At 34.6% G+C, this 14,880-nt stretch overlaps 1 protein-coding gene across 2 annotated transcripts; it reads left to right on the forward strand.

Moving 5' to 3' along the window:
• Nucleotides 1-1,056: 1,056 nt before the first annotated feature.
• On the forward strand, nucleotides 1,057-14,124 carry LOC122005154 (novel plant SNARE 13-like). 2 transcript variants are annotated; one of them, XM_042560085.1, is made up of 10 exons: nucleotides 1,057-1,471; nucleotides 9,282-9,374; nucleotides 9,528-9,621; nucleotides 9,703-9,740; nucleotides 10,320-10,417; nucleotides 11,804-11,883; nucleotides 11,956-12,012; nucleotides 12,749-12,841; nucleotides 12,996-13,070; nucleotides 13,726-14,124. In XM_042560085.1, the coding sequence occupies exons 1-10, from the start codon at nucleotides 1,395-1,397 to the stop codon at nucleotides 13,810-13,812; spliced, it is 792 nt and encodes a 263-aa protein (XP_042416019.1). In that variant the 5' UTR covers nucleotides 1,057-1,394; the 3' UTR covers nucleotides 13,813-14,124. The 2 variants fall into 2 exon arrangements, 1 of the variants encoding a protein (XP_042416019.1); XR_006118336.1 differs by having other exon boundaries at nucleotides 1,058-1,471; nucleotides 12,749-12,833; nucleotides 13,726-13,801.
• The last annotated feature ends 756 nt before the right edge of the window (nucleotides 14,125-14,880 follow it).

The following is a 14,880-nucleotide window of genomic DNA, read 5'->3' on the forward strand; positions in this document are numbered from 1 at the left end:
ATGTGCTCCGGGAGAGTGAATATTTTGGGCAGCCGCACCACTTGACCCTGTTGCCCCATGCGTGGTGCTACTTTGAGTAGTTTACATTAGATCGTGCCCACCAGGCCCTTGAACTAACTGATTGATAAGCGTTTCGCGCTGCCGTTGCCATGGTCGGATTTTGAGAACTGCGATCCGTGTTGGCTAAAAGTAGACAAGCTGATCCGTGAAGGAGGAAGGATGCAATAAAAATGCATGCCAAATCTTAAAATCATCACATTAATGTGCCGACAACTGATGAAGGTGGTGCAGCCAATGCTGTGTAGACAACTAACAGGCTGCTTGATTAGAAGAGGCTGGATGATATTGAAGATAGATACTGATCCTATAAATTAACAAAATGTTGAATTTTAAATAGTTTACTAGCAACGCGGAGCTCATGAAGACGTGGGACAGACTTTTTCCAATTTGATTTTAGATGTTAATTGGGGACAAAGATTAGGAAGGTTTCTTTTGTCATTTCAAATAAATCCTTTTTTTAAAGATAAATCTGTCAAATGGAATCCCATTAATAGGAGTGAAGTTTTCACAATTTTAACATTATAACAATAATTTGCTAGTTATTTTGCTAAAGACAAACTAATGTCGAAAATATATATATATATATATTTATATATATATATATATATATATATATATATATATATATATATATATATATATATATATATATATATATATATATATATATAATTCAGTTTTATTTTATAAAATTTGAAATTTGTTTCCCGGCATTTCGTCCCTCTCCGCCGTGATTTCACTAAGGTAAGCTGCGGAAAATAAAAAAAGCGGATCCAATAATCACACCGTACATTTTCCACCGGAGACGACTCTAGTGGAGGGGGCGAGCCCACCAATAGCGGGTGCTCACCTACTCCGATCGGACGGGCCCCATGAAACAGCTCACGTCCAACTCATCCACCCTGTCAACCGGACGCCCACCTCTGCCAGACTGCCACTTAATTCTGCGTTTAGTATTATTCATTTTCCTGTCCTCGTCTTACGATTATTATACGAATATCTCGCATTTGGTTCGCTGCAATTAAAGAGAAAAAAATGTCTACGTAGCACTGACTCTTTCCGTATCCGTGCCACGAATGCATCGGATTTGATTCGAGTCGGAGTTTGAGGGAATTAGGAAGTGAGCGAGCCCTAGCAACCCTCTTCTTTTCCTCCTCGTCTCTCTCTCTCGCTATCGGATTGGCGATCTTCGCATGTTGTTTGAAATTGAAGCTCTTCTCGCTTTTTGTTGGAGGCGGTTTGGATCTGAGGAAGAGATCTCTCGAGTCAAGTCCGAGTAGTTGGGATCTTGATCAGCTCTTCGCCACTGGGATTTTGATTACTTGTGGAGAGCAATGACGAGCGACCTACCGATGAGTCCGGAGCTTGAGGAGATCGATGGCAAAATCCAAGACATATTCCGAGCACTCCAGTAAGATTTGATTACCTCGGTGCTCCTTCGCGTTCATATGTTGATTCGCCTTTCTTCTTTTGCTCCATCTTTGAACTGCAGATGCCATGTCAATGGATGAGATTATATCTTATGGGAATCTTCTTCACTCTTATAATTGAGAAAGATCTCTGGTTGTTCATAACTTACGTTGGTTAGAATTTAAGGCACATTGAGGAATTAGTTTTATCTGGCTGGGCGATGATCTGTTTCTGATCCTCTGCAGACTCTAGTTTTATATAGGGGTACTGAGATCTAAAATCAGGAGTGAGTGTATAGCCTGCTGGTTCTATAACAGAGATTGACATAGACAATATCTGTGGAATTGGGGTAAAGTTCCATCACAGGTTCTGCTATATTACTACTAGAACTATGAAAGAACACCATAATTCAAACTATGTAATAGGCAAAACCTAATCACTTAACAAAGAAAAGCATAATGATATTTCATTTGACAAATAACCTAAATTTGGTTGGTGTTAAAATATGTTCACAGTATAGTAAAAGTTTGTGGAAGTTAAGTGAATCTTGTTATATAAAATGTAATATATCTAACAAACAGTAAGTTAACTAGAATTTGTATGGAGGGGACTTACTGTTAGTGGATTTAATTGAGATAGTTTAGAAAGTTTTGCAGATAGAGTAAAACAATATGGTGCCAGCAAGGTCAACATATAAGTAAACAGATAACAAGCATATGTAAGTTATATTTCATGATTGACCTATTTGTTGCACTCTTCACAGGAAATTATATGCAAATGGTTATTGTAAAGGAATGAACCTCATTCTCTTCAATTCAGGATTTTCCTTATTCTGATAATGGGTTTGTCAAACCCAAGGGAAGAAATTGTCTCCTTAACATCCCAAAACAAGCATGATATCATATCTTAGAAACTTCTTTGGCAAACTTCAAATTAAATTTGCATTCATTCGTACAAATATCAAGATTGGCTAAAATCTTGTAATGACCTTGTCTGAGGAGCACAGGGAGGTGCAACTTCTATCAAGCTTCTAAGATGTATGGGCAAGCATGAATTGAAATAGAAATCAAAGCAGAGAAGTATAATTGGGTCATATGTGTTACTTGCCGTTAAATGGATAAATATATACTCTCAATAACATGACACTGGTGGAATCAATCCAATTCTTGTAAGAAACCTTAGTTAATCATGTTCCGAGGGAAGCGATTTCGAGATGAATGATGAGCCTCCCCTTGGAGTCAAATTTCACCATGAAACATACCAACAAAAGCTAGTAAGCATATGGGTTAAGGATATAACAATAAAAGCTACTGGAACTATAACAACTCAGTTTGAGGTGGGCAGGGAGTGAGCAAACAACACAGACAAGGTGCATCTTCTTGCTGACTTCTAGGATGCATGGACTAAGAATAACTGAAACACACACTGAAACGAGGAAAGTATGGTTGGACCATAGCTGTAACTTATCTTAAATGAATTAAGTATGTACCCTCAATAATGAGACACCTTTTGATAGAGTGGGCTTGATTTTCCACATGAACTCCATAGTTAAGCACTCTCAGTGTGCAACAATTTTAGAATGGGTGATTTCTTGAGTAGCTCCTCACCTTGGAGATAGATTTCATCATGATTCAAAATTAGGGCCAATAGTATAGGATGACAATTAAAGTAAACAATAGCTCAATGGTGTTGAGAATATAGTGTGACACAAATCTTCTTATAGAAAGTTCAATAAAGAAGTATATGCACAAACTTTATCATAAAGTTGTCTATCATAGAATTCAATTTATAACATAGAAAGGGCAAGCGATGGAGAGGAATGGGAGGCAGAAGGGAAGTGGAATATAAAGGTGTGTTAAACCTAGAGTTTACTCCCAAGGTTATATTGTATACACACCATTTATACCTATATATATATATATATATATATCCCAGTGGAGAATTCTGGTTCCTCCTAACCAATTTTCTAGATAAATAGTCTCAAATTTACATTACTAGTCTTAACATACACTTCCTGCACAAGATGGGGAGCAAAGTTTGCGACAAGATGGGTTTGTTACATTTAAGGTAGGAACTTTTCCATTTGTGATGCATGTCAAACATAGTCAAATAAAATCATAATCCACCTCAATATGATTATTCTTTCATATTACTCGCAGTATAATTGTGTAGGATCAATTGAGGAGAAGAGTAGTCCATGTGTAAGAGAATGTAACCACATAAACTCACTGACAGTATGATCCATAACATGATCCTTTACTTCACTTCTACTGTTTATGCTTCTTACTCTTCCACCTTACTAAATCGCCCCAACAAAGTTGAAATATCTAGTGATAGTCCTCCTATCACCAACTGAACCTTCTTCAAAAACAGCAATATACTTGATAATATCAAGATTTTTGTTCTCCCAAGTGGAAGAAGATATGGAAAAGTAGGAGACAAAGGGAAGAGGGAGACAAGAGATGAACCAAACCTAGTGCTTTCCTCCCAAATTATATACATCATTCTCATCCTCTTATATTTACACCCACTTATACATATATCCACATAGCCAATTACCCTTTGGGTAGGGGGAATGATTAAGTAGTTTTGTGCCAAAACAGGCTCAAACTCATGCCTGAGATATTGATCTTTCAAGTCTTCCCCCTTTTGGTTCCAAATTGTGGTTCTACCAGAAGTAGCTGTTCTTTATAAACATTCAATTCAATGATTATAGTTTATGTGTTCAATATGTGTATATTAATCCTGAAAAAAAAAATAAGTGTGCCTAGGGCTGTAAATGAACTAAGCGTTTTGAACAAGCTTAGAGTTTGACTTGGTAAGAGTTTGTTTATGTTCGTTTAATATACACAAGATTAATTAAACAATCAAGCTTGAACAGCTCGTTAAACTAAACAAACAAGCTTGAACACATATGTGTTCAGTTCGTTAACGTTCGTGAACAATGTTCACGAACCATATTCATTAATAAAACTCTTTTGAATATATTAAATAAACAATAAAATAAAATAAACAAATAAGTTTGAATTATCAAGCTTAATAACCAATCAAACAACTAAAAGTTTCAAACAATCAAACAAGCTTGAATTAAGAGCTCGATAACATCTAAACGAACCAAGCTCGAACCAAACTCAAGTCAAGCTTGAATTGAGAGCTTGATAACATCTAACGAACCAAGTCAAGCTTCAAACAAGCTCAAGCTCATAAAAAATAAACCAAACCAAGCTTGAACAATCATTTCAAAAGCTTGGTTCATTTTAAACTCCGCTTGGTTCGGTTACCTTATCAAATAAACTTGAACACCTCAAAGCTTGGCTCGGCTCGTTTACAGCCCTGAGTGTTCCAATATATTTTCCCTTATAATTTCATGATTTATCCAGAAGTATAAGATTGAGGTAGTTCTGATATGTAGGATTTTTTTCCCCCTCTTAAAATTGTTTGAGGGCGTGAACTCCCCTTGTTTATTTGATTTTTTTCTTGTTTCTTCATTATAGCCGTTGATGTTTTAATGTATAATTATCTAAAAAAAATTTTGTAGATTGTGGGGAAAAAATCTCCAGTCTTATAGCAATATGTTTAGAAAGGTTTGAAAGCTGCCTACAGTTTTTGTGTATTTACATCTCAAATCAGATCATACATGGGAAGAAATCTTCTCTAGGTGAAGAAGTTTGTTTAAAAAGTGAAGCTGATGGTATTGGATAAAATCTATGCCATTACTATGTAAACTGCTATCACATATATGCTAGTCTTAAGTTAAGCTTGATACCCAATAACAGCTTCCTGCTTTTGAATGTTAATTTCAAATTTAAATATCTTTATATCATCTTGTATTCTCATTTTTCTGCATTATTTTTCATGCTTAATATTAAAAATATAAATGTAATTGATTCCTTTCCCAAGAATTATGTTTTTAGGATTAGTGGTTAGCTAAGTTCAAAACTTGGTAAAGGAGCAATGTTATTAGAGTAGGAGGTTCAAAGTTCAAAACTTACCTATGCTGAAAAGAAAAAAATGATCTATTATTTCATGTGTTGTGGTTGGACTATTTGATAGAATTAAACCCACCCATATGCTAACAAGGAGTGCTAACTGCTAAGGATATAAATAAATTTTGGTTAGTCAATTAACTTTACCACTTTATATTTGTATAATATTCTTTTCATCTATGATTTTATCTTGTTCTTAGGGGTGCACATATGTTCTTTGGCCTTCCCCACATTTTTAGGTTGTCGCTTTGAGATTTTAATTGAGTGAGGTTGGAATAATCCCCATTCCCTTTTCCATGGAACTCCTTTCCTTTTCATGCTTAATTCAATGTAAGGAACTAAGGATTATATTGAAGTCATTGTTATTATTATCTTTTATTTGTGTTTGCCTGTCTGTTAAGATATTCTATATGACTCTCATCCCTCACTGACCTCTATGCAAGGTTATATCATTAGTATTCAAATTAATTAAATTGTTTTTATTACATTGATGAATATTTGTCTGGTCTTCCTCAACCTCTACACTTTCCACTTGAATAGATTTAACTCTTCGAACTATAGAATTTGTTTATTTTCTTAAGTATATCTAAACCATCTTAACTTATTTTTCTTATTTTTTATTTATCAGATTCCTAAAAATTCTTATTTATAGGGATTCTATTTCTATTTATCTTAAGAATTCCATCAATTCTTTTGTTGCTATTGAAGCTACATTTCACATAGCTTTTATTCTATTTATTTTAAAACCTTTAATTTTTTAAGTTTTCTCTGCAATTCAAGTTTTGAATTTAATCTGATAACAATTTTGTTGTCTACAAATAACTTATGTCTAGCTTGTTTGTTTTGAATATGATTCATTAGTTTATCTAGTATTAATATGAAAAGATATGGATATAAAATTTTTATTGCACTTGAAAATAGCTCTAACACTATAACAACATTATTGGATATTCTTTTCTCCTTCTAAAACTCATTGCAATAGCCGGTTGGAAATTCTATTATAAGTTTTTTTCCCCAAAATCAATGAAAATAATATGCAAATTAATCTTCGTTTCTCTATACTTTTTCCTTTAATTGCCTTATTAAATAAATAATAGCTATGGTTGATCTTGTAGACATGAAGCCTCATTGATTTTTGGAAATAATTTTCTCATCTCTTATTATTCTCCCGTAACTCTTTTTCAAAATTTCATAGTATGCCTCGTGAACTTGAGGCCACTTTAATTGTAGCGACATTATATATTACCTTTTATTATCTGTATAGTTACCATATTATATGTTAATATATCTGTCAATTAGCCTAATTACAGTTTCCTAAGATAGATTCTCAGTTTGTATATAAATGTCTCACTCTTCAATAAAACTTATCATTTCTTTTTATCTCAAATAACATGGTATCAAAGCAACTTCGAAATTAAAGATTCAAAATTAGGGTTTCATCTCCGCCTCTTCTATCTCTTACATACTTTCATCTCTGTGGCGCGTCATTGCCTCACCATCGCCCATGCGCCTCCATCGGCTGGCCATGACCTCCTCGCCGACACTCTTTCCTTCACTCCTCTATCCGCTCACAAAGTCAGTTACTATCGTTGCTGCACCGGTTGCCGCTGCGCCTCCCCTTCCTCGGCGCACAACGCACCACACCAGGCGTTGGCTCTCCTTCCACAACACCATTGTCTAAGATTTCAGTTGCCGAGCAACCGCCGTGTCAGCCCTATCCCAACGATCGTCATTGTCGCTCTCCCGATATGTGTCATCAAAAGCATCGCTGATGTCGCTCAATCTCGGCCGCCAACGATCCTTGCCTCCAACCTGAACCTGTCGCCTTGCTTTCCTCAATGTGAGCAACACCTAAGCGCATGTGGGTTTGTCTGTACTTGTTAGTTTGGATCTTCCTTCGAAGAATCTCTTATTTGACTTCCTTAGGGATAAAGTTTTATGACTGAAAATAATTCTTCTATTGTTACGAATGTGGTGCACATGATGTCTAAAATCACGGAATATAAGCTAAATGGTTCGAACTATTTGGATTGGAGTAAGACTGTTCGTTTGTATCTACGAAGTATTGATAAAGATAGTTATTTGACTAATGACCCTCCTTAATATTACTCGAAATAGACATGGCATAGAGAGGATGCTCACTTATTCCTTCATATTCGGAATTGTATTATAGTAAGGTAATTGGTTTGATCAATCATTGTGAATTTAGTAAAGACCTAATGGATTACTTGGAATTTCTGTAGAAAAGGAAATCTCTCCCGTATATATGAGATTTGCAAATGCTTTTACATCAAATTGATATCAAGAATGCTTTTCTTTGAGGAGGTGTATTTGGAGGAACCTCTTGGTTTTGTTGCTAGAGGAGTCAGGGCGAGTTTGTCATTTTTGAAAATCATTGTATGGTTTGAAACAAAGTCGTCGTGCTTGGTTTGAAAAATGTAGTCAGGTTGTTGGAAAATTTAATGAGTTTGACCATTTTGTGTTCTACAAGAACTGGTATCATTTTGTTAGTTGTGTATGTGGATGATATTGTTACCATTGGAAGTGATACTACGAGAATCTCATCTCTTAAATCTTTCATTCATACTTAGTTTCACATGAAAGACTTGGGGTGCTAAAGTATTTCTTGGGTGTTGAGGTTACAAGGAGTAAAAAAGGTATATTTCTATTAACTAAGATAGGAAAATTGGGACAAAGCCTTGTAGTGCTTCAATGACACCTCACATAATATGGGGAACTATTTGAACATTTTGAGAGATATCGAAGGTTAATTGGAAAGTTGAATTACCTTACTGTGACTGGTCTAGATATTGCATATTCTGTTAGTGTTGTTAGTTTATGTCATCTCCAATTGTTCATCATTGGATAGCGTTAGAGCAAATTTTGCAGGTATCGTATATGCAAATCATGAGCACACTCATATTGAATATTTTTCAGATGCAGATGGGGTAGGTTCCAAAATGGATAGAAAATTTACTTATATATTTGTTGGAGGAAATTTAGTCTCAAGGAAGAGTAAGAAGCAAAACGTTGTGTCACGATCCAATGAGTCAGAATATAGGGCTATGACACATGTGTAAGATAATGTGGATATATCAATTCTTGACTAAAGTAGAACTTAAAATTTTAATACCCGCAAAATTGTAGTGTGATAACCGAGTTATTTTTCATATTGCATCGAATCCTATATTTCATGAGCAAACTAAGCACATTGAAATTGATTGTCATTTTGTTCATGAGAAAATTCAACAAAGCTTTATTTCTACAGGATATGTGAAGACTGAAGAATAACTAGAGGACATCTTTACAAAAGCTTTAAATGAGATTTGGATTGATTATCTTTGTAACAAGTTGGGTATGATTAATATCTATGGTCCAGAGAGTATTATTTATATATATTAGTTAATATATCTGTCAATTAGCCTAATTATAATTTCCTAAGATAGATTCCTAGTTTGTATATAAATATGTCTCACTCTTCAATAAAGATTATCAATTTTTTTATCTCAAATAACACCTTTTTATTCTCATAGATAAGAACTAGAAAAAGTTTCCTTCATGCTTTGAGCATTTCCTTAATTCTCAAAATTTTATTGAATAACTTAGTTTATCAAATTATATCTCGATCTCCTAAACTCTTCCATACTTCATTATGATTATCATCAAGACCACTTTTACCTACATTTTCTTTGTAGCTTCTTTAAGCTAACTTCATTTGGTGCATATAGCTTATCCATACTAGAGACATAATCTGAGAAGATCCTTTTCGAGAAATGATAGGTGTAAACAATTTATTTTCCTCTTGATTTTTTTTTTTTTTTGCAGGAATGGATTCCAGAAATTGGATAAGATTAAAGATCCTAATAGACAGTCTAAACAGTTGGAGGAGCTTACTGGGAAGATGAAGGAATGCAAGCGGTAGGTGACTTACCTTGTTTCGACTTTAAGATCTCACCTTATATATGTTGTTTAATGTTAATGCCCTATATCTTGTCATGTTCATGACTTACTCTTATATTCTGTTTTTATCACCAATAGTCTTTTTGGAATTTAACATATTAATTTTTTTAGGTTAATTAAAGAATTTGATCAAGAACTTAAGGATCAAGAGAATCGGAATCCTCCAGAAGTTAATAAAAAACTCAATGAGAAGAAGCAGACCATGGTCAGTAATCTACTTCTTGTTTTGCATTTTCTATTTATTTTCTTTTTTCTAATTGTAACTAATTGTGCTCGTTTATTCCAGATCAAGGAACTCAATTCATATGTGGCCTTGAGGAAAACGTATGTTTTGGAAGGCTTTTCTAGTTCGTGTTTTTGTTCTTCCTAATTCCCATGTCTTTAATTTCCTCTCAAGTTTATTGCTTCGAGAAAAAATATATGTATTGTTTTGCTGTCTTAGTTTAAATTGAATAAATAGTCTCACCTTGTTTGATGTCAAGGATGTTACTGCTTGATTTTTATTCAGTGTCACCGTATGGACAGTGTTGTAGTTGTAGCTGCATTAGTGATGTAAATAATAAATAAAGAAGCCTTTGGCATCAGGCCATAGATACTAGAAACAATTATTGTACGTGCATGAGAAACTTAATGGTTATTTTGGGCAAGGCATTTCTGAAATTGGACATGAAGTAATGACAACTAGAGAAATTTCACAAAGGCTTTGACATGAGATGATGGAGTTTTAATTTAACCAGAGATTTTGATGTTGAGAAGAAATGAGAAAAAATTGATCTTTGAGAGAAATATAAACACAATGTAATAAAATATTACATGTAATCACTAATCAGTAAAACATCTCTTGAGTGACTAATTGTTTCCATTATTTCTTGATTTGATTTCTATTTGTTAATGAATTTTTAGGTACCAAAGTAGCCTTGGTAATAAAAGAGTTGAACTTTTTGATATGGGCACTGGAACCAGTGATCCTGTGGCTGATGAGAATGTTAAGATGGCATCAGGTAATCAGTTTCTTCCTGTGAAGCATCAAGGGTACATCAACATTATATTGCTATAATCTTTTTTAGTGTCTTCAAATTCTATATGATCCAGTTTTGTTATCACTGATCCCATCATTATTGCTGGTAGGTGAAACAAACAAATGTAGTTAATGGAGCATGTAGCTAATGATCAATTCCTTCAACTTCAAACCAATCCACAACTGTCCTTGACCGTAACACGTTGATAAAGGAGAAAGAGAAAAATGATGAAAAGAGATCTTGGCAACTCATCTCACAAGTAGGCTTCTACCTGAAGCAGCAATTACAGCAATTCAGAATAACTGAGAGAAAATAAAAAAGCTCGAGAGAAAAGAAATGCCCTTGAGAGTCTTGGAGTAAAGAAAGAGGAAAACGTAGCTTGGTCTTTGCTAGACATTAGCTAGATAAGAACAGAATATCTTTTCTGTTCAGTCTCCGCTGGCTTAGGCATGGAACATAGGTCATGCAACATACATTCTTTTCTTGACTTTAGTAAGATGAGAACAAGATATATTCTCTGCATAGGTCATGCAACATACAAACAGGATATAATATGATGAGAACGCAAGTGAATTTTTCGAGTGGGATTCCTCCTTGTAGCACACCAGTGGATAGAATAAAGAAAAGAGAAAACAACCACTTGATGTGGTTCCTATTGTTGACACGGTCCATCAACCGCACACAAATATAAGAGTAGGGAAGAAGAGGGAAAATAAGGCAACAACAGAATAAAGGCTGATTGAGATTTGAGGAAGAATGAAATGAACACAAATTCCCATAGAAAACAGAACAGAGGTTGGCTGAGATTTGAGGAACAAGGAAATGGAAGATTAATGCCCATTGATTCCTCTAGCGTGCAACTTGGATAAGTCTGAGTGATAAGTCCGAGTGCAGAGAAGAAGAAGAGAGACTGAACTAGAAGCCAATAGCTAGTGAACTAAGAGAATAAACACAATCTACAGACTGATCACTGAAGCTAGGTTATAAATTTTTTTCTGATGCCAGGTTTTGAAGCTAGGTTTTGTTGTTTCCCTTAACAATTCCTCTACCTGTTGCTTCTGGCCACCGAGCTTGCATGTTGGGCTTTGTTGACCACCCTTTTATGCACATATATTGCCTACAGTCATCCAACGATGACCTTCCAGTAATGTCTCTAATTGGGGCAAGTATCTCAACACCATTTCACATCTTGACACTTGCACAGTTCGGGTGAGATGGAAACTGTATTTTAATCTTTGTTGAAAAATGAAATTACCTTATTTTTTTTTTTAAATTTCAAATTCACTGCTAAACTAACATTACTTGAATGGATTTCTCAAATATTGTGAATTCCTGTGCTATGCTTTGATGATATATTGGTTCTTACAGATATGTCTAATCAAGAACTCATATATGCTGGAAGGAAACAGATGGATGAGACTGATCAAGTTATTGAACGTTCAAAGATGGTGAAACACTAACCTTCATTAAACTTTTCTTAACTTTTGCAATCATTTTTGATACATAATTTGTTCTCACAGGTTGTTGAGCAAACTATTGAAGTAGGTACCCAAACTGCTGCGAATATTAAGGGCCAAGTAAGTTACCTATCATTAACTAATATTACTCATGGTCAATTTGGGTCCATTTCTTTTTTTGTATTCTTAATTTAAATATACTACAATTTTATTGAGTTTAAAGTATTCTTTCTAATGTTTATATGTTTTGAATTATTTTCATTTCCGCTTTAAAATCTTTTCTTATATTTAGGATATCATAACGATGTCGACATTGAGTTAGATTGGTTGATTCAAAATAATGGAGAACCTATTGGGAAAAAAAAATCAATAGCTAATTACAAAATATTTGCATATAGTTGTGTCTCTTGACCTAATGAAATCGCAATCTTTTCTCGAAGCATGAATGAAAAATGAATTTATCAAGTATTTCCATTTCACTGATGCTTTTGTCTGCCAAATACCAATAATTCCAAACATCAAAGTTATGCAGAAAATAGTTTCTTGGAAGCTGTTTTGGGTGAAATACAGTTTGGTACTTCTGCATAGATAGATATAAGTTCTGAAAGACCAATGTAATTGTCTTAATTAATGAACTTGTATCCGCCTATGATTACACTTTCTACTGATGGATAACCCACGGTTTTATATGTGGTGATCATGAAAGTGAGTACAGGATATGTCTTTAAACACAAGCAAGTGAATCTTAGGTTGGGTCTTAATCTCTAAGGATTTGGCAACATAGGATTTAAAAGTTGGAGCATGTTGAAATCTTCTTTTTATCTTGTATGTTTTCATTTAATCCTGTTATTTTTAGACAGAACAAATGGGTCGAATTGTTAATGAGCTGGACACTATCCAATTCTCAATCAAGAAGGCTTCTCAGTTGGTGAAAGAGATTGGTAGGCAGGTTTGTCTCTTAAGTTCCATGCACTAGCTTTTCCCCTTGTCTTTCATATATTTTCTGCTTGCCTATTATAATTGCAAGCTCTGTTTGTTTTTTCTCAACACTAGTTTCCATGTAATTCAGATTCTATCTTGATTGAAAATTCTTCTATTTTCAGGTTGCTACTGATAAGTGCATCATGTTCTTCCTATTTCTTATAGTTTGTGGTGTAATTGCAGTAATCATTGTAAAGGTACTACCATCTCACCTTTACTCATAGCAATCTCAAGCATCATCTGAAGGGACCGGATCCTCTGGTCCCCTTGTCCTGGTCCGCTCCTGAACCGGGACAAGAGGATTGGTGGGAGGTAATGGTCCCCACCTGTTAACAGGTGGGGGGCTATTACCCCCACTAATACAAAGGCTGAACCATGAATTGGTCCATTCTTTACGGACCAGAGGATCCGCCCCCTCATCTGAACCATATTTTCTTTATCTAGTTACTAGATTTTTCTCTTTTGAGCATATTAGTTAATAATAAAACTTCACAGAAAATTATTATTACAATTAAACTAGATCATTGCATCTTTTCAATTAAACAGCTAAAATTTTATGAAGCATTGCATATCTGCTTACAGAGTTCAAGTGAACATTTACCACTTTAATTTTGTCAGCGTCAAACCATGTCAGATATTTTATGGTTGGCTGCATGAGTTAAATCCTTTTATTGAATACTATGGAAGACTTATAGACTTTGAACTTGAGACCTTGGCAACAACTTTCAAACTCCTCACCTACTGTGCTAGTTGGCACCCTCATAATTCCCAACATTTTGATCCACCCATACCCCTGATTAATTTATTAAACAGTTCACTAATCTTTTACTTGTTTTGTTATGGAATTGATAGGTTGTGCATCCGAACAACAAGAGTATTCCAGATATACCTGGATTAGCACCTCCAGCTCCAACCGGAAGGAAATTACTATCCGCCTAATTTTCTATGGGTATCTTCTGTGGTGGAAACTCAAAAGTGTCATGAATGCTTTGTAGTAATTCTTTTTCTCCTGTATATGATGCCTGCGTTATGTTTTTTGGATCATAAATATGCTTCCTAGATTGGTGATATATAGAGAGGTAATCTGCCATTTGCCACCTGTATCAGATTTTCTGACACCTTTGCTCTCTTGTAATGCTGTCGTATTGTGATTGCTTAGCCTTAGAGTACAATGTTGGATTATTCCTGCAGTGGATGTGAATACTTTCTTCTCAAATTATTTGGATGCAATATTTTCAACCATTTGTACATACATAGTTGAGAAGCCAATTGAATTCTAAATTATTTCAGGGTATTCCCTTTCCTCTAATTGTAATTTTTTTTTTATAATAGATAGACGGCCTTCTTCTGATATGCCTATCAGGTAAATCCGAACATAGCTTATACATGTTTAGAAGTCGATCTCTAGTAGTTTTTCCTATTGGGATTTGAACATGGGTGTTCTTAGTTCTTCAGAAACTTACAAGGATGCCAAAACTGACAATTTCTATCATTAAGGTGAGGAGAGGCAACATCCACTCCCTTTTCTTGTTGTATGGTGATGCACAAAACTTGTATATCTGAATCATGTTTTGCAGAGCAGGATATACCTATCGCATGGCTTCTACAAGCTTTTTTTTATAGGCTGGTATATATACTGCTGGCTCTAATCTTGACTTGTGCATTACAAAAGTAGCCCATTTCCTTTTTTTTTATTTTAATTTTGGGTGGAGCTTCAACCTATATATTCTATGTCAGGCTGGATCCAACTTTGGGATAAAGTAGCCCCAATTTTTTTTCAGTTTATACTTCTAATTTTTGTGGCTTCTCTTTTCTGCTTTGTGTTCATTCAGTTAATATTGATCACCCTTGAGCGATAAAGTTGGTTAGCATTGCTTGTTAACTCTAGCATTACCTTAATCTAAGATGAAATATTAAGGAAAAAAATTAACTGCCTAATTTACCAATCACTGACAAATTCAGTCAATTTCGACTAGTTGGAAATTAGAAAATCTTGATCAGATTAGA

The sequence above is a fragment of the Zingiber officinale genome, chromosome 7B (genome assembly GCF_018446385.1).
Source record: "Zingiber officinale cultivar Zhangliang chromosome 7B, Zo_v1.1, whole genome shotgun sequence".
In the NCBI taxonomy this organism is placed as follows: domain Eukaryota; kingdom Viridiplantae; phylum Streptophyta; class Magnoliopsida; order Zingiberales; family Zingiberaceae; genus Zingiber; species Zingiber officinale.